Source organism: Phaethon aethereus (genome assembly GCF_964289735.1).
Source record: "Phaethon aethereus genome assembly, chromosome: 16".
NCBI classification, from domain to species: Eukaryota; Metazoa; Chordata; class Aves; order Phaethontiformes; family Phaethontidae; genus Phaethon; species Phaethon aethereus.
In genome coordinates, this window is record NC_138592.1 from 408542 (window position 1) to 428044 (window position 19503).

The 19503-nt window shown below is 69.4% G+C and overlaps 2 protein-coding genes across 3 annotated transcripts in view; both read right to left on the minus strand.

Annotated features, from left to right (window-relative positions):
* Nucleotides 1–13955, minus strand: part of SLC12A5 (solute carrier family 12 member 5) — a gene marked incomplete at both ends in the record, with an annotated part of 29183 nt that extends 15228 nt beyond the window's left edge. Inside the window, one exon of one of the 2 annotated variants that reach the window (XM_082007245.1) lies at nt 13847–13955. In XM_082007245.1, coding sequence (XP_081863371.1) covers nt 13847–13955 — 109 coding nt within the window. Of the gene's footprint in view, nt 1–6632; nt 6685–13846 lie in introns of those variants that run through there. The other variant, XM_082007246.1, reaches the window with a different exon arrangement.
* A 1269-nt stretch (nt 13956–15224) lies between these two features.
* MMP9 (matrix metallopeptidase 9) lies at nt 15225–19503 on the minus strand (the record flags this gene model as incomplete). The annotated part of the gene is made up of 13 exons (XM_082007268.1): nt 15225–15500; nt 15801–15904; nt 16010–16160; nt 16274–16413; nt 16562–16790; nt 16880–17035; nt 17166–17339; nt 17463–17636; nt 17719–17892; nt 17975–18103; nt 18379–18527; nt 18900–19138; nt 19360–19503. 13 exons carry the CDS (start codon nt 19501–19503, stop codon nt 15391–15393), a joined length of 2073 nt encoding a protein of 690 aa, XP_081863394.1. The 3' UTR covers nt 15225–15390.

The window sequence follows — 19503 nt, forward strand, 5'->3', positions numbered from 1 at the left end:
AAAGCAGCCGAGCTGCAGAGCAGCAGAAATAAATCAGGCTGGAAATAGAGCGGCAGCAAGGACGGTGCTGCTGGAGCGGCGCAGCACCGAGCGGAAGCTGGGGCCTGGGAGTGGGCGCAGGGGCAGCAGGGGCCAAAGGACATGGCGCTGGGCAGAGCAGCTCGGCGGGCGACGGCCCCCACAGTGCAGGACAGCTGGGCCTGCCCCCCGGCCCCAGGCAGACAGAGAGGGGTTCCCCACCACACACCCATCCCCAGTGCCATGGTCCCGCAGCCAGGGCAGTTGCATTGCCAGCGGCAGCGGCATAGCCAGGCAGGCTGCCTGCATGGGCAGGGTTACAGATCTGCTCTGCACCCCCAGGCCCAGGGCAAGAGCCGTCCCTTCCAGCAGCCTCGAGCATGGTGCCCAGGAGTGCCTGGGGGCGCAGGGATGGCACCGCGGCCGCCCATGGGCCAGGGCAATGCGGCCACCTGTGCACCGCGGCAGCTCTGGGACAGACCCTGCGACCCTTTGGAGCATCCTGGTCCTTTGAAGACCGCCTGCCTCCTGCCCGTTGACTCATATTCGGGATCCCGGGAGCCGGTTTGCCTGAGCGCGGCGGTGATTCACCATCTGCAATCTCCCTGGCAGATGCGGCCGGCGCTCCTGGCCAGCTGGGAGGTGAAGCCCCGAGTGCCACAGGTGACACCTCCTGCTGGTCCCGGGCTCCTCCAGCGTGGGGCAGCGGGGTGGCAGCGTCCCCGGTGGTGTGGCCAAACCATGGGTCAGAGCCCGCAGGCTCCTCCCGCACAGGACAGCCATGGTGGCAGCACTGGACACCCTGGACTGAGGGTCCGGCCGGCCCTGGTCCGTAGCCCCCTCAGACACACGCCTGGGACGGTGCGCTGCGCAGCTGGCACACGCCTTGCTCCGGGTCCCCCACCGAAGGGTGTGCGGGGGGTTCTCAGCCCTGACCCAACATGCTCCTTGCTCCAGGTTTGGTCTAAAGCACCACATCCAGTGCTCATTCAGTAACAGTGGTGGCACAGGCTGGCACCCAGCCGCTCGCCATGGCTCCCACCCACATCAGCTCCCAGGGCCACGCGGATGTGCGATGTCCACCATGCCAACAGGGATGCCCTCCAGGCCGACGGCAGGGCCCATCCCTGGCACGGGGGCAGGAGGGCACAGGGTGAGGGGTGTCTGGACCTCCCACCCCGTGGGGCTGAGCAGGGCCGGGCGGCACCTCAGGCTGTGGGGGCAGCCTGGCAGGGGGGATGTGCTTGCAACCTGGCGAGGCTCCGGGACCCCACTGGGAAAGCAGAGCCCGCGGAGCCTTGCCTCGCCGCCTGGTACCCAGCCGACGACATCACCGTGCCGGTTTCCATGGCAACGGCGAGCCACAGGCGCCTCAGCTCCCACTCTTATGCAACGGCACAGGCGGCCGGACACCAGCCCCACACGGCACCTGCGCCCTGGCCCACCAGCACCTGCTGGATGGTGTAGCCAGGCCCCCCGGCCCCAGCCCCACGGGACCGGCACTGCCCAGCTCTGCGCAACGGATGTCAGCAGCACCCTAGGGTGCCCACACTCCAAAGCGGCAGCACCACGACAGCACCCAAACCTCACAGTCCATCCATCCCCGGCTGGGGCATCACTCCTCTCCGGCACCACAGGGATCATGGCCCCATGATGGCATCATCCGGGTTGCCAGGGCCAGCCTGCAGCACAGGAGCCCCTCGCCTGGTGGTGCTGCCAGGAGGAGCGGTACCGGGAGAGGCCCCGGGCTGGCAGGAGGCGGGGGAACAGGGACAATCAACACAGCACAGCCCCGGCGCCCCTGGGGCATGGCTTGCGGGGACCCCTGGGCACCCGCCCCATCCCTGGCCCCGCAGGCTGGAAGGAGTTAAGTGCCAGGGCCGCGGGGTCCCAGGTGACAACGCACTCCCTGCTCCTGCCGGAGACCATTTTGCCGCAGAGGGGCTGGTGCAGCCTCTCCCTGGCAGCTGCCATAGGATTTGTGGTCCGTGCAGGCGGAGGCAGGCAGGGCCACCACAGCCCATCCTGGGCAGGGCCCACCCCATCCATCACCTGCCACCGCCGTGGCCAGTCCCTGCCCAGTGGCACCGAGGCGGTGACAACTCTGGGCCGTGGGGACACGCTGGCCACCGCCGGGCCTGCCTGTGCCCCGCTTGCCCAGCACAGCTTGGGGACGAGTAACACCAGGGCAGGAGCACGGGATGGGGCTGGGCAGCCCAGTGCAGGAGAGGCAGTGTGAGCAGAGCAGAGCGGAGCCGTGCCAGGCTTCGATCCCGGCGCTCAGCCGCCCCCCTCCCCAGGGATCACTCAACATGAATCGGCCTTTTAATTTGCTGCGGCGGCTGGAAGGGCTCACGGCGGGATTGCTGGCAGGAACCCGCAGCCCTGCTGTGGGCACTGCACAGTCCCACTCGCGGCAGGGGTTATCGCTGACCCTGCCTGCCCAGGGCATCCCAAAGCTGACCCTGCTGCCCGCCCCGGCAGCCCGGGGGCCCCAGGACCAAGGGACTGTCCCTGCACCCCTGGGAGCTCGCCCGCCCCACAGGGCAGTGCCTGGCCTGCAGCACCAGCCACAACGTGATCTCTCCTAATGGCTTTTTACTCAGCCCTAAATTGGGATGGGAAGCATCATGTCCCTTATTCCAAATCCTCCCTAATCCCTTTACATGGCGCAAGATACCAAGCACTGTCTGGGGCGAGCCCAGGCAGCCAAACCCTACAGGCTAATTAACCAGGGCTGCTGTCTGCTCCTGCCTGGCCACGGCCAGCTTGTCCCCTCCAAAGCACCCCATGAGGGACAACTCCCTTGTGCCACCACACACAGCAAGCCCTGGCCAGGGACATCGGGCGCTGGGGCTGTGGCACAGGCCGGGAGGAGCAGTGGGTGAGGGGGGACGTGGCAGGGGCAGTCCTGGCCCTACACTCCCCCTGCACCTGTTTGTGCTTGCAGTGCCCTAGGGCCCACTGGGTGCTGGCACAGGGGTGCTGACAGCTCAGGGACCCCCCTGTGTGGACCTGGCCACTGGCCCCTCCTGCACCACACGTGCCCACGCCCCGCAGCAGTCCCACCAGCCCCAGGGGCAGCAGCAGTGCGGCGGCTGCTCACAGCACCCGGGGATGTCCCAGGGCTCCCCTGGAGGCACACAGGGCACCTTCACTTTTGCCAGAGTGTTCGACGGCACCGTCTGGCAAGCAGCCTCCTCCTGCTTCCCGGGGCTCTGCCCGTGGCCAGCAGCAAGGGGCAACCCAGGGTGACCCAACAGCCCGGCGAGCACACGGGTGAGCACGTGGCCCTGGCTGCTGTCCCCAGCTGCTGCCGTCTTGCAGGAGCTGCTGGCCAGCTAGGCCATGGTGCTGTTCTGTCACCCCTGGCCATCAAGGGGACTTGGCTGCACTGGCCCTGGGCTGCTGGCCTGGGGGTGCCTAAGGCACACAGGTGGTGACCAAGGGGCCCTTATGGCAGCTGTCACCTCTGCATGGGACTGCTGCCTGCCTGCGTCCACCCAGGCTTCCTTCTCCCCTGAATGAGGGTATCTGCCAGCTGCCCTGGGCAGGGCACCCTTCAGAGAGGCCACTGAGCCCCTGCTGAGGCAGAGACCACCGGTGGCCAGAGCGGCACTACCTCGTGCTGGCAGTGCATGCAGAAGTGCCGGCTCCCGGCTGCACCTCAGCAGTGGGGTGGGGGGCAGGGGATGCTCCCCCCCGCCCTGGGCTGCGCTTTGTCTCCAGCCAACAGGAACACTGAGCGGTCTTTCAGCCTGAATTCTTTCACTGCCTGACCCAAATTGGACCAACTGCTACTTCAGACCTATCCTCTTCCTTCCTAAACCCGGGATTATCCTGCCTTTGATCAGCCGGCCCTGCAGGCACAGGATTTCCAGCACAGGCGCTTTGGCTGGCTGCATTTAAACAGCTTCCCAGATTCTCCAACAGCCCAAGCTCTGCCTTGGAAATGGCCATGGACACAAGCTCCAGCAAAGCCTCCCAGCCCCGGGTCTCCCCTCCTCAGGCAGCCTGGTGCCTCCAGACTGGAGTGCCGGCACAGCCACCTGCAGCGGGGCTGCGTCTGACATTTCCACACCCCAAACAGAGCAGTGCAAGCCACCAGCCTGGACACTGCAGGCAGCTGCCCTGCCGGCTCCCCTGCTCCCCACCACCTCCCCAGAGGGTCTGCCACCAGCCCTGCCCTCGTCAGGCTGCCAGGGCTAGAGCCCTTCCAGCTCTTGTCATGGAGCTCTCACAGGCTGCCCAGAGTGGGGACCTGAGCGGGGATGCTGCTCGGCCATTCTGACAGAAAGGGTCTAAATGGCACCCAGGGCTTCAGCAGCTCTCTGGGCTCGGCAAGTTGCCGGCCAACCAGCACGGGAGCAGCCGGGACATGCAGGGGGGCCCCTGCTGGCATGCAACACCTCTGCAACCCCGCTGGGTGTCCATGGTCCTTGCAGACAGATCCCATGCAGGGAGCTCAGCATGGCCCTCCACGGGGGCAGGCAGCAATTCCACGCCCTCGCAGCAGCCACCCTTGGCACAGGTGCGGAGGGCCCTGCCGTGCTCCTCCCCACAAATGCTCCCCTGCTTTCCCAAGCCCCACAGGGCCCCCACCGCCTCCAGCCCCGTGCCCGCCAGCCCCCAGGGCACCATGTCACCAGGCCTGGCTCTGGGGACAGTCGGCCTGGCTCTGGGGACAGTCCGCCTGGTCCATCTGTAGCGGCACCATGTCCAGCCCTCCTGCCAGACCCCAGCAAGGCAGAAACACCTGCTTGCTGCACTGCCAGCACTGCTGCGATGGAAACGCAGCCAGTGGTATAGATCCTGATGCTGTAGAGGGCAAGAGGAGGGCAAGAGCCCAGGGAAGGGCATGGCCGGGGACCAGAGCGGCTCCCCTCAGCCCGGCAAGGTGCCCCCAGAAGACTCCTGCCAGCCCTGACCTTGAGTAGAGCCGTGAATAAACAAGCAAATAAACAGGCTCTGTTCGGCAGAGCAGAGCGAACACCAAAAGCCTCGTCGTGGCTGTGCCCAGGGCCTCACTGCAGACAGCCAGGGACTTCTGCAGCGACTGCCAGCACTGGCTGTCCCCTCCTGGCTGGGGCTTTCAGCAGGCCTGGCAAAGAGACCTGGTGAAGGGACCTGGCGGGAGGCTGGGGGCAGTCCGACAAGTACTGCAGGTCCCCTCGGGCACATCGCTGCATTTCCCGGGCTCCAACACCACCTGTGCCCGACAGAAACACCTGCCAGAGAGGGTGCTGCACTGGCCCGGCTGCCCGGGGCTGGACATGGCCGCGCAGGGGCCCGAGGACCCTCCGCAGTGGCTCGGCTGCTGGCGGGTGCCCCGCGGAGAGCTCAGGCCAAAGTGCCAGCAGTGGCGTGGCTGCTGCCGGGGCCCGGCAGCCCCATCGCCCGCGGGGCTGCAGCCCCGGCCCCTCGCCCGCAGCTCGCAGCGGCCCTGCCCGCCTGCACTGCGCCGGGGCTGCAGCATGCCCGGCATGGCGCGGGTTGGCAGGAAACGGCACAGCTTGGACCGGACTGGCAGGGCACGGCGCGGGCTAGACCGAGTAGGCTAGCTCAGCACGGCTCGGAGCGGCTCGGCTCGGCACAGCTCGACACAGCACGGCTCGGCACAGCTCGGCACGGCACGGCTCGGCACGGCACAGCACGGCTCGGCAGAGCGCAGCGGCCCCAGCCGGAGCGGCTCCTGCCGGGCCCGGGCGGCCGCTTCAGCACCGCGGACAGCAGCGGCGGCGGCGGGACGGGAGAGCCGTGCGCGGTCCCGGGGGGCGGCAGCGGGGGGGGGGGCGGAAGGGAGGGAGGGGGGGGCGGCAGCAGGGAGAGGATGAGGGGGGGCGGCAGCGGGGAGGAATGGGGGGGCGGCAGCGGGGATGAGGGAGGGCGGTAGTGAGGGATGAGGGGGCGGCAGCCGGAGATGGGGGGGCGGCAGTAAAGGGAGGGCTGGGGGGGCGGCAGTAAAGGGAGGGCTGGGGGGGCGGCAGTAAAGGGAGGGCTGGGGAAGGCGGTAGGGATGGATGGGGAGGCGGTAGCCAGAGATGTGGGGGAGGCGGCAGCGGGAGAGGGGGAGACGGTAAGGAGTGATGGAGAGAAGGTAGCCGGGGTGGGGGGGCGGCAGCCGGGCGCGGGGACCCCTGCGGGGGTCCCGGGCGGGCGGGAGCGGGCCGGTGCGGCGGCTGCCGGCGGCTGCCCTGAAGCGTGCAGGAGCCGGCACCCGGTGGGATCGCCCAGAGCGCAGCCCGCAGCTCCCGCCCGGGAGGAGGCTCCCTGGCAAGCCCCAAGCACGGCTTGGTCCCGCCGCGGCCGCCGCTCCAGCCGCGCCGCCGTTTCCCGGGGCTGCCGCAGCGGCGGGAGCGGGACCGGGGCTGCGCGGAGGCGCCGACAGCGGGAGCAGCCCCGCGCCGCCCGCCGCAGCCCCGCGGGGCCGCGGACCAAAGAGCCGCCGCCGCGACCCGGGCCGGTACTGCCCGCCGGCCGCGGCACCCCCCAGCCTTCGCGGCCCCCGGCTCCGCGCCGCCTCTGCCGCCGGCTCGGCGCCGAGCCCCGGCCCCCCGCCTCGGCAGGGGCGGCCGCCTCGGGCTCCCCCCGGTGCCCCGGACCCGGCTCCTCACCTTGGCTGGCGCCGCCGTCGCCGTCCTCGCAGTCGGCCAGGTTGTTCAGCATGGCGCCGGCTGCCCGCGGCCACACGCTGCTGCCCGGGAGCTGCGAGCGCCGCGCTCCGCAGCCAGCCGCGTCCCCGCACCGCCCCGCGCCGCCGCCGGTGGGAGGGGGCTGCAGTGCGGAGGCGCCCGGGCGCACGGCTCGCTGCCGCCGGCGGAGCCCAGCCCGGGCGCTCACTTCATCACGTATGCGGGAGGCATTGCCCCGCCGCCGCGGGGAGGGGAGCAGCGGCAGGCAGGGGCGAGGCGGGGGAGGGCGCGGAGCGGAGCGCACGCCGCCTCCCGGCTGAGCCAGGCGGGGGGAGGAACTAGGGCACAGCAGCGCTGCGGGCCCCGGCTGGCGCGGGCGGGACGGCTCCGCACCGGCCCTCGCACCCCGCACTGGTCCCCGCACCGGCCCCCTGCGCAGCCCCGGGACCGGGCACCCGGCTCGTGCGTGCAGTGGGGCAGACCCGGCACCTGCGGGACCGAGGCATGCCGGGGGGATGCTGAGGCCTGGGGTAAGGGCAACCCCCTGCCCGGGCAGCACCGGGCCCTGCCCGCAGCGAGGCCAGTGGTGGGCAGCTCCCGGGTGGGGCACTGCCAGCCACGCTGAGGACCCCTCTGCAGGCAGCAGGGTGCCGGCTGGGGGCAAAGGCCCCCCCACCTCAGCAGTAGGCCAGGCCTGCAGCCAGCATGGTCCAAGGGCACCCCGGGGAGGAAGGGGATGGCCAGACTGCCCAGCAGCGGGGCCATTGCTGACCCAGCTCTGCCCAGCTGGGCTGCGGCAGCCCTCCAGGGCAGGGAATGCCACCCACAGATGGGAGCAGGCTTGGCCTGACCCCTCGGGTCTCCAGGGGGGGTCAGGGTCACACTGCTGCACCCAGGAACACCCCGGCACAGCCTCACCTCAGACCCACAGCACAGCAGGTCTGGGGCCGACCCTGGAGAAGGGCTGCCAAGGTGCCAACCCTCCCAGGCCCTGCTGCCTCCTGCGGAGTCCCCAGCCCTCGCAGCCCATCCCCCAGCAGGGCCACAGGGCTCGGGGCCACCTGACAGGACCCCGCACTGACCCCGCAAGGCCACTCACAGCCCCCGCTTTTCTCACCCACTTAATCCGGGAGGATCCTAGAGCCGGAGCTGGCTGCAGCTCCCAGCATCTCCTCCAGAGCGGGCTGAGATCATGACAGCCCACTGGCGTTAGTTACTTCTTGACAGCTGTAATTAATTGTTTACTTTCTCCTGGTATGGGGCCAGCTGCTCTGCAGCGCGGAGGCTCCCTGGCCCTCACCTTGCGGGGCAGGAGGGCTCGGACCCCTCACACCGACCTTGCCAGCAGCCCCTGCCCTGCCTGCTGCAGCCAGGACCCCTGTGCCCAGTGTCCCACGGGAGCCGCACTGGCACAGACCCAGCTCCACAGTAAGCAGTGCAGGATGACCCACAGGCAGTGTGGGCAGCTCAGGGCCTGCCCCAGCATGGGCAAAACGCTGCCAACACTCACCTCGGCCCCCACCACACCCTCCCTGCCCAGGACCCCACGCACTGGTCATGGTGTGGGGCTGCCCCTGCCCAGCCACAGCAGCACTGTCCCCTCGCCCCCACGTCCCTTGGCCTTGAGCAGGAGCCAGCTCTGGAGCAAGGGGCTGGCCCGCTCCCAAGGGACGGGACTGTACCCCGCATGCTGCCTGCACAGCCAGGGCTGCAGGCAGGACACAGTGGGCAGAGCTGCTCTCCCTGGCAGGTTCTGGGGGGTTTGCAGAGCCCACCCACACATGGAGGCTGTGACTGGGCAGAGGGGCAGCGTGCCGGGGGCCGTGCGGGGGCTGGCCAGCCATGGCAAGTGGCAAGAGGGTGGTTTTGCACAGGAGGCCACAGTGCGTGGGCTCGGCACAAGAGGGATTTTCCTGCTAAAACAGATGAGGGGGAGGGAGCACGTGAAAGACCACTAATCCCCTAATCCCTAGATTATGGCTCCATTTCAGGGGCTGGGATTTGCCAGCAGTGCAGGGGTCTATGCTATCGACTGCATTTGCTTAGCCCATGTGCAGGGTCCCATTGAGGGTGTCCCAGGGGCAGAGCCAAACCGAGGGGGCTCAACCCCCTAGCACAGCACTGACCTAACCCTGGCCTGTGAGCGTGATGTCCTGGGGCTGGGGTACATGGCCCCAGCACGCTGGGAGTGCAGAGGCTTGGCATAGCTTGGGCAGAACCCATGCCCTTGCGCTGCCTGCAGCCCTGGTGCCAGACCCCTTTCCCGCCACCCTGCAGCACTCAGGGCACCAAGAAAGGGGTCTGGCACTGCGGCTGCAGGCAGCACAAGGGCACGGGCAGAGGAGCTGGGGATGGAGGGAGGCAGACGGCTTTCCCTGGGCATGGGGGCAGATCAGCTGCAAGTGGCCCCTGAGTCTGGGTGCAGGCAGGATCCTGGCATGAGGCCAGGCACAGTATCAGTGTCCCACTTAACTGCAAGAGGCTGCCCAGGAGTGACGAGGGAGAGCTGCACAGCTCCTCTGCCCATGCCAGGGGGTTGGCACAGCACAGCTGGACCACCCCCCTACAATGCCTCTGCACGCCCCCAGCAATGGAGAATGCTGAGCTGTGTGAGACCCCAAGAGCCAGAGCCTGTCCAGGACACGGAGCATCCCTACAAACTGCCCTGTGCCACTGCAGAGCCCACAGAGTCCCCCAAGCACATCCCAAACCCACCTGTACCTGCAATGTCATGCGGAGGGGGGCAAGCATCCTCAAAGCCCTTCCCAGGGCAGGCATCCTGGCAACCAGGCGCACAGCCCTTGCCTGTCCTGTCACCAGAAGTGGTCAAACCTCCCAGGAGCAAGACACATGCCAGAGGTGCGGGGAAACCTCCTGAGGGCATGGAGCTGGCAGCTTGGCAGCAGCCTGCCCGGGAGGCGAGGGTGGCCAGGCTGCCAAGATGCTGGTCGGCACGCTGCACAACCTGTAGCGATCCCCGGGCACCATCGGCAGCCTGCCCAACCCACGCCCTGCCTGGACGGGTCCCGGTTCGGCAGGGTGCTCCTCACAGCACCGGGGGCTTGAGGGCATGAGGCCAGGCAGCCCCTGGGAGAGAGAAGAGCTGGGGCAGGAGGGACCCCAAGAGGATGGGGAGGAGGAGGAAGCCCAGAGGCACAGCGGGCCGTGGAGGGCAGTGATGCACACACACACAACCGGAGCTGTGCTGGAGGATTTGCATCATGGTGTGCCCTGCACCACTCTGACCTGCTGGTCCCATGAGACCAGGGGCAGCACGTTCTGCAGCACCTCGGCAGGATGGAGCAGTCTTGCTCGTCCCCATCAGGACAGGTCAGGGCCCTGCCACCAGCACCAGGGCAAAAACAGAGCCTGGAGGTGACAGAGATGCCAGCTGGGACCTGCCACCAGCTCCAGCATTGGGACAGGATGTGGAGGGAGGGACAGTGTCCTGTGGGGCTGGGAGTGGATCCACGGGGAGTCAGGAGACATCGCAGCTGCCCAAGGCCAAGAGCAGAAGGGTGGCAGTAGGGCAGGGCAGGAGGCAGTGGGGCTGGGCAGGAGGACGTGACCTCCTGCGTCACAAGAGCCCAGCGCTGCACGCAGCTGGCATGGCGTCCCCAGCTGCCCTGCCCAGATGTCTTGCCAGCAGCGGGGCCGCAGCAGGGGGTGGCTGGACAGCCCGGCACAGGGATCAGCCACGAAGTGGCCTCCTCCCGCTGGTTCCCGCTCCCGGGCAGCACAGCTGAAGAGGCCCCCCCGAGCAGCCCTGTGCCGGCTGCAGTGCCCCAGGGATGCCAGGCTGCCGCAGCTGAGCGAGGGCCAGAGGGCACAGTGCCGTCCGGGGAGCGGCTGCGCAGCCTTCGGCGGCTGCTCCCAAAAGGGTCCGGTGCAGAAGTGCAGCTGATCAAGGCACTGGGGTGTCCTGCATCCCACATGGCACCCCCTGCCCAGCCCCACAGCTTGTGCAAGGACCCCCAGCCCCTGGCACCCTGCCGGAGCCCCCTGTGGTGGGTTCCGTGGCAAGTGGAGGCCTTGGGAAGGTGCTGCAAGCAGAAGTTGGGGTTTGGGCTGCCCCAGACCACCCCCGGGGGCCATCCCACACCCCCTGTGCCACATGGCCCTCCACGGCAGAGCCTCTCAGCGCTTTTAACAACACCTCCCAAGAGCACTCAGGCTCCCATGAACCTGCCTTGTACAGCTCTGGGCTGGGGGAGCCGGGAGAGGGCCGCAGCAGTGGGGGGTGGTGGGCAGGGGAAGCTGGGGCCCCGGCTGGCACAGCCCCCACAGAGCCTGCCTCTTGCACGCACCCCTCTGCACCTGGTGCCTGGTGCCTCGAGTGGGGCTGCGGAGGCCCTGCCCACCCTCACACCCCGGCCCCCCAGGACAGTGGCCCTGCAGTGGGGCGTCCCTGCAGGCAGCAGCCACACGGCCAGGACACAGCCAGGGCTGGTGGGGTCCCCGCTGCCACCCAAGCCCACCCATCCTAGGTGCCCACCCCCTACAGCACAGCTGTGCCACGCAGCCCTGCCCACGGCCCCCGGCGAGTCTGGGAGCGCGGCCGAACCCCCCCCAGCACCAGGAGCCGCCGACAGGGATGACACCGGGCCTGGTTTCCATGGCAATGAGAGGCGCCTTAACCAGTTGGTTGCCATGGCGACTACCGCCGAGTCCGGCCGCCTAGGGACACGGCGGGGCTCCGCTCCAGGGATGCCCCGCCCGAGCCAGGGCACCTGCCCCACGGCCAGCGCCCCGGGAAGGAGGGCCCAGCCCCACGGCCAGCGCCCCGGGAAGGGGGGTCCAGTCCCGCCCGGCTGGGTCCCAGGGGACGCCCACCCGATCCCCGGCCCCGTGGAAGGCCCGGTCCCCCACGCCGTGGGTGCTGGGGGGAGACCCCCGTGGGGGCGGCGGCAGCGGCCGGGCCCCGCGGAGGCCGGCGGGGCGGGGCGGGGCCAGGCGGGGCGGAGCCGGGGCGGGTGGGGCACAAGCCCCGTCGGAAGCCGGCCCGGCCCGACAGCGCCCCCTGGCGGCGCCGAGGCCCCCGCAGCCCCGGCCGCCCCCGCCGACACCCGCGGCTCCGCACAGACCCCGCGCCGGCCGCGGTCGTCCCGTCCCGACCCCCCGACCCCAGCCCCGGCTCCGGCCGTGCCGCTGCAGCGCCCTGCCAGCATCCCGCGCGGCACCGGCAAGACCTTTCCAGCGGCCGCCCCAGGCCGCCGCTACCCGGGGTCCGCAGGGGGCCAAAGCCCCTCCCCAGCGTCGGCCGCGTAGGGCCGCCCACGGACAGAGCCGGCCGGGGGGGGCGGCAGCAAGACTGCAGCAAGCCCGCACGGTGCGGGGAGCGCGGCACCATCCAGCCGGACAGGCTGCTCCCACGCCGGGCCCACTGCGAGCGAGGCCCCGCGGGGGCCGGGTGGTCCCGCAGTGCCGGGGTCTGCGCCGGGGCAGAGGGTCCTCCCACCGACCCTGTGGGTCCCCACGCCGCCCCGGCACCAAACAGCATGGCCGGCTGCAGCCCCCACCTGCTCTGTCCCCGGGACACGCTCTGAGGTCCCCGGCCTCCGTCACCCCAGCGCCGCTGCCAGCCCCACGCATGACACTAGGAAGGGCCAGGCGGCACTGAGCACCCGCCCCAGACCTGATCCTTCCCTGGCGCCATGCAGGCAGCTCTGCCGTCCACAGCCCCATACCAGCCCTGCAGACGCCCAGCCCCACGGCACCCCCTCCCATCCATCCCCCCAGGAGGCTGCATCTGCAGCCCCTGGTCCACAAGCAACATGGGGCATGAATCGGGGCAGCCCAAAGGCTCTCCGGCACACTGCCTCAACTCCTTGGCAGGCACCCTGCCCTGGCCGCAGACGACCCACGGTGCAGAGTTGGTCCTGGGGTGCCTGCCGGCAGGTCCAGGCCACTGGCTGTCCTCTGCAAGGGCACAAGGTCACAGCTCAGCCATGGAGGAACGGCATCCCTGCGCCTCCCCTGCTGTGGCCCCTGCGGCATGCCCACCCCAGCTCTCCCATGGCCAGGCCTGCTCCTCGCCTGGCCTGCCCAGCCCCCTGCCAGTAGATCAGCCGGCTGGCTGATCAGCTGTTCCTGGAGGGCCACGGCCTCCAGCCGCGGCTCCGTCTCAGCACCAGCTGCTCTGCCCCCGGCACAGCCCATGGTCCAGGCCCAGCTGCCCCAGGATGCTGTGGGGTAACAAGTGGCCCTGCACCCACCCACCACTGCTTCCAGCCCTGTGCCACCCCACCACAGCTGGGGTCCGGGGCAAGGGGTCCCGGGGGCCAGAGCCCACTCGCAGTGGCACAGCCCTGCCTGGCCGTCGTGGCGCCCGTCCGGCTGCTCACTGCCTCCCACCAGCGCCCTTCTCTGAGGGTGCAAGGTCACAGCTCCGCGCAACGCGGTGCTGCCATCGGCCGGGTTTCTGGGATCGATACGGCTCCGGTGACGGTGCAGCCCCGCCGCCACGTCCCCCAGGCACCGCAAGGCAACGGCCTGTCGGCCCCAGCACCTGCGCCCACTGCATCCCGGTGGGCCACCGCCACTGAGAGTTAGCTGCAGCCTGCCCTCCCCATGCCCTCCTGCCAGCCCAGCCGCAGACCACCCTCCTGCATGGCTCCCGAGGAGCAGCATGCAGCCTCGCACCTCACAGCCATTTCACCGTGCACCAGCCATGATCCCGGTTCTGTCCCGCTGCTGGACCCGCAGGAGCAGGGCCTTGATCTGACAGACCCCCGCGATAGGGATAGGGCAGGGGAGCTCCCCAGGGAGTGGGGCAGCCCCGGGGGAGAGCCTGGGGATGAGGAATCTTGCCCAGGCGGCCGAGCCCCACTCCCTGCTCTGCACCCCCGTCCCCTGAGCCTCGCAACCTTGCACCAGCTCCGCTCTGGGGGTCCCCGCCGATTTTGCACACACACCCCCCCCGGTGGCCTGATGGCCCTGCCCTGCCCCGCAGACCCTCCCCACGGACCCTGCCCTGCGAACCCTGCCCCATGGACCCTGCCCTGCCCTGTGGACCCTCTCCACGGACCCTACTCCACCGGTTCTGCCCTACTGGCTCTGCCCTGCGGACCCCTCCCCACGGGCCCTACCCCGCCGCACCCTGCCCACTGACCTTGTCCCAGGGACCCTGCCCCACGGGGCCTGCCTCACGGAGCCCCACCCGGCGCCCGCCCCGCCGGCCGTGCCCGGGCGCTCACCTCTGCCGTCGCGGCCGGGCAGGCGGCCGCCCCCCACGCCGCGGTCGTGTCCGCGGGCGGCCGTGGGGCCGTGGCGGGGCAGCGCGGTGACAGTGAACCGCCGGCTCATGGCCCCGCCGCCTCCACAAGTGGCTCCGGGCCCCGGCGGCCGCCGAGCGCGGCCCCGCCGGGCGCTGACCGGGGTCCTAGTGCCCGCGGCACCGCCCGCCGCGCCACCCCCGCGGCTGCAGGGCTGGCCCGGCTTGGCCCGGCTTGGCAAAGCTCGGCTCAGCTCGGTGCGGCTGGGCTGGACTGGGCTCGGCACGGCTTGGTTCGGCTCTGCCCGGCACGGCTTGGCTAGCCTAAGCTTCGCTTCGGCTCGGCTCGGCTCGGCTCGACGGGACGGACCGCCCGCTCCGCCTCGCAGCCGCCGTCGCACGGGTGTGCTGGGACCGGACCCCGGCGGGACGGGGCCGCGCTCTGCCCCCGCCCTGCGCGGAGCCGTGGCCGCTAATTACAGCTAATTACAGCCCCGGGGCTGCGGCCGCCCCACCCTGCCACGGCCTCGGGCAGCCCCCAGACACTGTCGCGGCCCTGCCGCTGGCCTCCGTGGGCCGCGCTGGGGCAGGCCCGGGTGGGCCACGGCAGGGCGGTTCGGCGGGGGGCGGGCAGGCCGCAGCGGGGGGGTCCGGGCTGCATCGGGGCCCGGCCACGCGCCATGTCCCTGTGACAAACGCCCATCCCACAGCGCCGGCGGAGAGCCGGAGACGCAGGGGAGGTCTGGGTGTTGGCAGGGTATGGGGGAGCCAGGGCCTGGGGGGTGGCCGGGGGGCAGGAGGGGCTCTGGAGGGTGGGAGGGCACGGGGGGCTGTGCGTGGCATGGAGCTGGTGGCGGGACATGTTGGGATCGAGGGACGTCCTCCCCGGTGGGACCCAGTGTCCCTTGGGGATCCCAGAGCCCTCAGCAGAAGGGAGGGGGGGGCTTGACTGCAAGCCCCGCCTCCCAGCGCCCCCTTCCCCACCGACGCTGGCACCCCCCACCTCGGGAGTTCGCCGCGCCGTGGCCCCGGCCGGCTGACGGAGCACTCGGAGGCCATCTCCAAAGGACTGTCTTTATTAGACACGGGCAGGGGGACGTGGGCAGGGGGAGGTGAGTAGAGCGGGCAGCAGGCGGGGGCCAGGCAGAGCCCCGCGTCCCCGCCTCGGCCGAGTTCCCGGGCGCCAGCTCCCAGCGGAGCCGAGCCTGGCCCGACCCGGCGCGGCTGGCTCAGGAAAAAGACAAAATCGTCACAAATCCGTGTGCGGTTTGCACCAGGCAAACGTCTCCGTGCGGCGGGACCGGCCACGGCCGGAGCCCTGCTCCCTAGCTGGGGCAACCCGGCCGGGCAGCTCCGGGGGGCAACCCCAGGACTCCCTGCCCATTCCTGCTGCGGAGACCCCCACCGTGGCGGGGGCTGCCCCACGACCGCGAGGCTGCGAGGCCCCCAGCACCACGCAGACCAGCCTGCAAGACAGGAGCTGGGGGCTGGGAGCAGTGGGCAGGGAGCAGTGGGCCAGGCAGGCCCTCAGTGCTGGGGACACTGCAGGATGTCATACTTGACGTAGCCCACCCGGTCCACCTGGTAGCGTGGAGTCATTCTCCAGTAGAAGCTGCCCCGGCAGAAGTGGTACTTGTCTGGGTGAGGAGGGAGGTGGAGGGAACAGATGGTCAGTGGGAGACCAGCCGGCAAGGACCCATCTCAGCAGCTGCCCAAGTGGCACGGGCAGGCAGGGATCTGGCCCCGGCAGACAGCCCTTGCCCAGGGTCCAGCCGTCCCCGCCACAGGGACCCACCGGCATGCCCTGCCCCGGGGCTGTTCCCCATGCCTGTGAGCATCCCGAGCCCAGCACCAGGGCCATGCAGCCCCTGCCTGTGGGAGGCTTGGGGCAGCCCAGGGATGACAGCACAGACCCCACCCGCTAGGTCCCCACTCACCTTGGTAGAGGAAGACATTGCGTGCGTCGAGGGGGACACCAGTGAAGACATCATCGATGGCACGGGGGTAGCCCTTGTCCACCCTCTGGACCTTCACGTCCAGCCTGGCGGGAGAGCAGAGCCGTGCTGAGGGCTGCCAGGAGTCCTCTGTCCCAGCCCCTTGTGGGGGGAGCTGGTGGGTGCCGCTTCAACTGCCCAGACCCACTCACCTCCAGTAGTTCTCCCCACTGAAGAGCAGCACTTTGCCGCGGCCCCGCTGCAGGGCCCCTGAGATGCGGCCAGCTTCCTTCCCGATGCCCAGCTTCTCAATCCCCCGTGGGCCCAGCATGATCTTGCCAGAAAACACCCAGAACTGCCGACCTGCAGCCAGGAGAGAGCACGGGCATCAGCCGGCCCTAAGGGTGCCGGGGCAGCACTGGGCTCCTCACAACACCGGTGGTACAGGGACCAAGGGCGGCAGGGACAGAGCTCACCAGCAAAGAAGAAGACCCTCTTGGTGAGCACATCCTGGAAAGCGGCGTCAATGACAGCCGGGAGGCCAGGCCAGGTGTCTGCGATGGAGAAAGCGCCCTGGATGCCTGACTTCCAGAAGGATGAGCGGGTCCAGTATTTCCTGGTGGGGAAGGTCAGCCGTCCTGGTAAACCTCAGCCTGGCGCAGCCCCATGTCCCCCCACACCCCTGGCACAGCTCTGTGACCCCCCAAGCCCCCTCATCACCCTGGCACTCGCCAGGGCAGGAGCTGCTGGGCACTGCTGCTCACCCATCTTTGAAGAAATGCAGCTCCCCATTGATCTCCGTGATGGCATCGAAGTTGTTCTCCACACAGGCATCCCGGCTGGGGTCCACAGGAACGGGCTTGGCCGTGGGCTCTGGCGTCTCCTCCTCCTCCTCCTCGGTGGTGGAGGTGCTGCCAGTCTCTGTGGGCATGGGCTGGGGCTCCGTGGTGGGTGCAGGTGCAGGGGCTGTGGGCTCCGGGCCAGAACCACGACCTGAGTGAATACAGGGAAGGGCATGAGGCTGGGGGCCAGCCCAGCGCCACAGGACCCCCAGCATGCCCGGCTGTGCTGTAGCTGCTCACCATAGAGGTACTGGATGCCCCGGACATCATCGGGGTCCAGCTGGAAGTCCTGGACATAGCTGTACATGGGGTACATCAGGGCCTCACGCACGCTGGAGTGGTCCAGCCCCAGCGAGTGCCCAAACTCATGGGCAGCCACCAGGAAGATGCTGTAACCTGTGGGAAACCACCGGCCTCAGTGCCTGGGGGGACGGGACATGCCAGCCAGGGACTGCAACCTCTGTGGGGACTGCACCAGTGCGGCAGTATGGCATGGGGCTGGAGGGCACAGGCAGGGGGCTGGTACCTCTGTCTGGGCAGAAGCCCCACTTCTTGTCGGTATCGTAGTTGCTGGTGGTGGCACACCAGAGCTTGCCATCCTGCCGGCCCTGGCTGGTGCAGGCACTGTAGGACTGTCCCAGGAAGGTGAAGGGGAAGACACACGGGTCCCCCTGGGAGTTGCCGCCGATCACTGCCGTGTCTGCAGCACAGCGTCAGTGGGGCTGGCCCTGGCCCCCTGGACAGCCCCAAGTCCCCTCGGGCACCAACCCTGTGCACTGCGACTGGGAACCAGCCACCCTGTGCACCCCCTCCTTGCTCGCACCTCGGTTGGGGCAGAAGCCGTATTTCTTGTCCTGGTCGAAGTTGGCAGTGGTGGCACACCAGCGGTAGCCATCGGAGCGCCCATCCGTGGTGCAGGTGTCATAGGAGGTGCCGCCAAAGATGAAAGGGAAGACGCAGGGGGACCCGTCGCTGTTGCCACCATTGGTGTAGAGGACTGCAGAGCAAGGAGGGGTGAGGACGGCCCCGGGCACCCGCGAGGCCTGGCAGGGGTTGTAGCCACAGCCACCACTACTCACATTCGCTGGGGCAGAAGCCATATTTCTTGTCCCGGTCGTAGCTGGCGGTGGTGGCACACCAGGGCAGCCCATCCGTGCGCCCCTCTGTGGTGCACCGGGAGTAGGAATGGCCCTCGAAGATGAAGGGGAAGTGGCAGTTGGCCCCGTTGGCATTCCCGTGGCGGGTCTTCACCACTGCTCAGGAGAGGGGTGGCTCAATGTCAGAGCTGGGGTGGGTGCCATCAGCCCCCCACAGCCCACCAGTCCCTGCCCTTACCTAAGCCGGTTCCCAGTGTCCAGAACTCATCATCATCAAAGTGGGCATCGCCCTGGATCCCCTGGCCCGGGGGAAAGGCATGGGCCAAGAGCCCGTCCTTGCCATCGAAGGGATACCCGTCCCCATGCTCTGTGGGGGCAAGCACACTCAGAGCTGTCCCCGCCAGAGGAGGCCCCATGCCCCCAGCACACGCGCAGACCCCCGAGCACGTGAGCCCTGTGCGTCCCCGGCACACCTGCATGTGCACGTGCCTGTTGGCACACATAGGGGAGGAGGGACCCCAGGCATGTGGGGACACAGCCCGGGGAGGCGCAGGGTGATGGTCCCAAGGGCAGGGCATGTCACCAACGCTCTCCCCGCAGTTGAGCTGGCTCCCAGCTCCCTGCCGGCCTGCGGGACGTCACCTTGGCTGCCAAACATGATCATGATGTCCGCCTCGCCGCTGTATATCTGGGTGAAGGTGAGGGGGGTCACATCGCTCCACACTTTGAATGCTCGCTTGAAAGCATCATCGATCACGGCACGGTCCAGGTCGGGGGAATAGTTCATCACCCTGCCAGCGGAGGCAGGAGGTCAGTGCTGCCAGGTCCTGGTTCGTGACGCAGGAGTGACCCTGCTCCGGGCATGCGGCAGGGACATGCCCCTGCTCCCATAGGGGACAGCAGCACTGGCATGGCCAGGTGCAGCAGCTGGCCTCCACCCTCGGGCCGGGGCTCAGATGCTCTCCCAGGCACCAGGGAGCAGATGCCGCCACTGTGCCAGCTTGGCCCTGGCTGCACCAAGACCCAGCTGTGCCAGCAGTGCCGAAGCCCGGCTGGCAGGCAGGGCTGAGGCTGCTGCCCCGCCTGGGCCCTTGCGCCCATCTCCATCCCCTGGGGACCATTGCCCTGTGGGCATGAGGCTCCATCTCCTAGGGCAGACTCACCGGTACGTCAGGTCCATGTGGTCCCACTTGAGATCACCCTCAAAGGTGAGGAAGGCTCCCACATCAGGGACACCACAGCGGGGGGCTCGCATGGCCTCCAGTGTGCTGGCATCCAGCTCCCCCGTCTCCTCCAGGCCCAGTTGCTTCTGCATCTTGCGCAGCGCCTCGGCCAGGGACATCTGCTTGCTGCCCGTCTTTGCCTCTGCCTCCGTGGTGTAGCCAAACCGCAGCAGGTAGCTCTGGGGAGGAAAGGCAGACAGAGGGGCTGAGCGAGGCGGGAGGGGGCTTGGGCAGTTCCAGGCACCGCACAGCCCCAGTGCCTGATCCCAGCCTGGGCACCTCCTGGGGCACAGGGAAACAGGCAGCCCCTGAGCATGGGCTGCAGCCCCACGCTGCTGGCCCTGGGGATCCTGGGGGTCCTGGGTGCTGGGAGGGGGCCATGAGGCCATGCTTCCCTCACCTCTGCCAGCTCCAGGTCGGACAGGGTGCTGACCAGCTCCCCTGGGAAGGTGACAACCGCCTGTGGCTTGCTCTGCAGAGGGGCCGCACAGCAGGAGAGGGCCAGCAGCCCCACGGTGAGCGGGGCCAGCAGGACGAGTGCCAT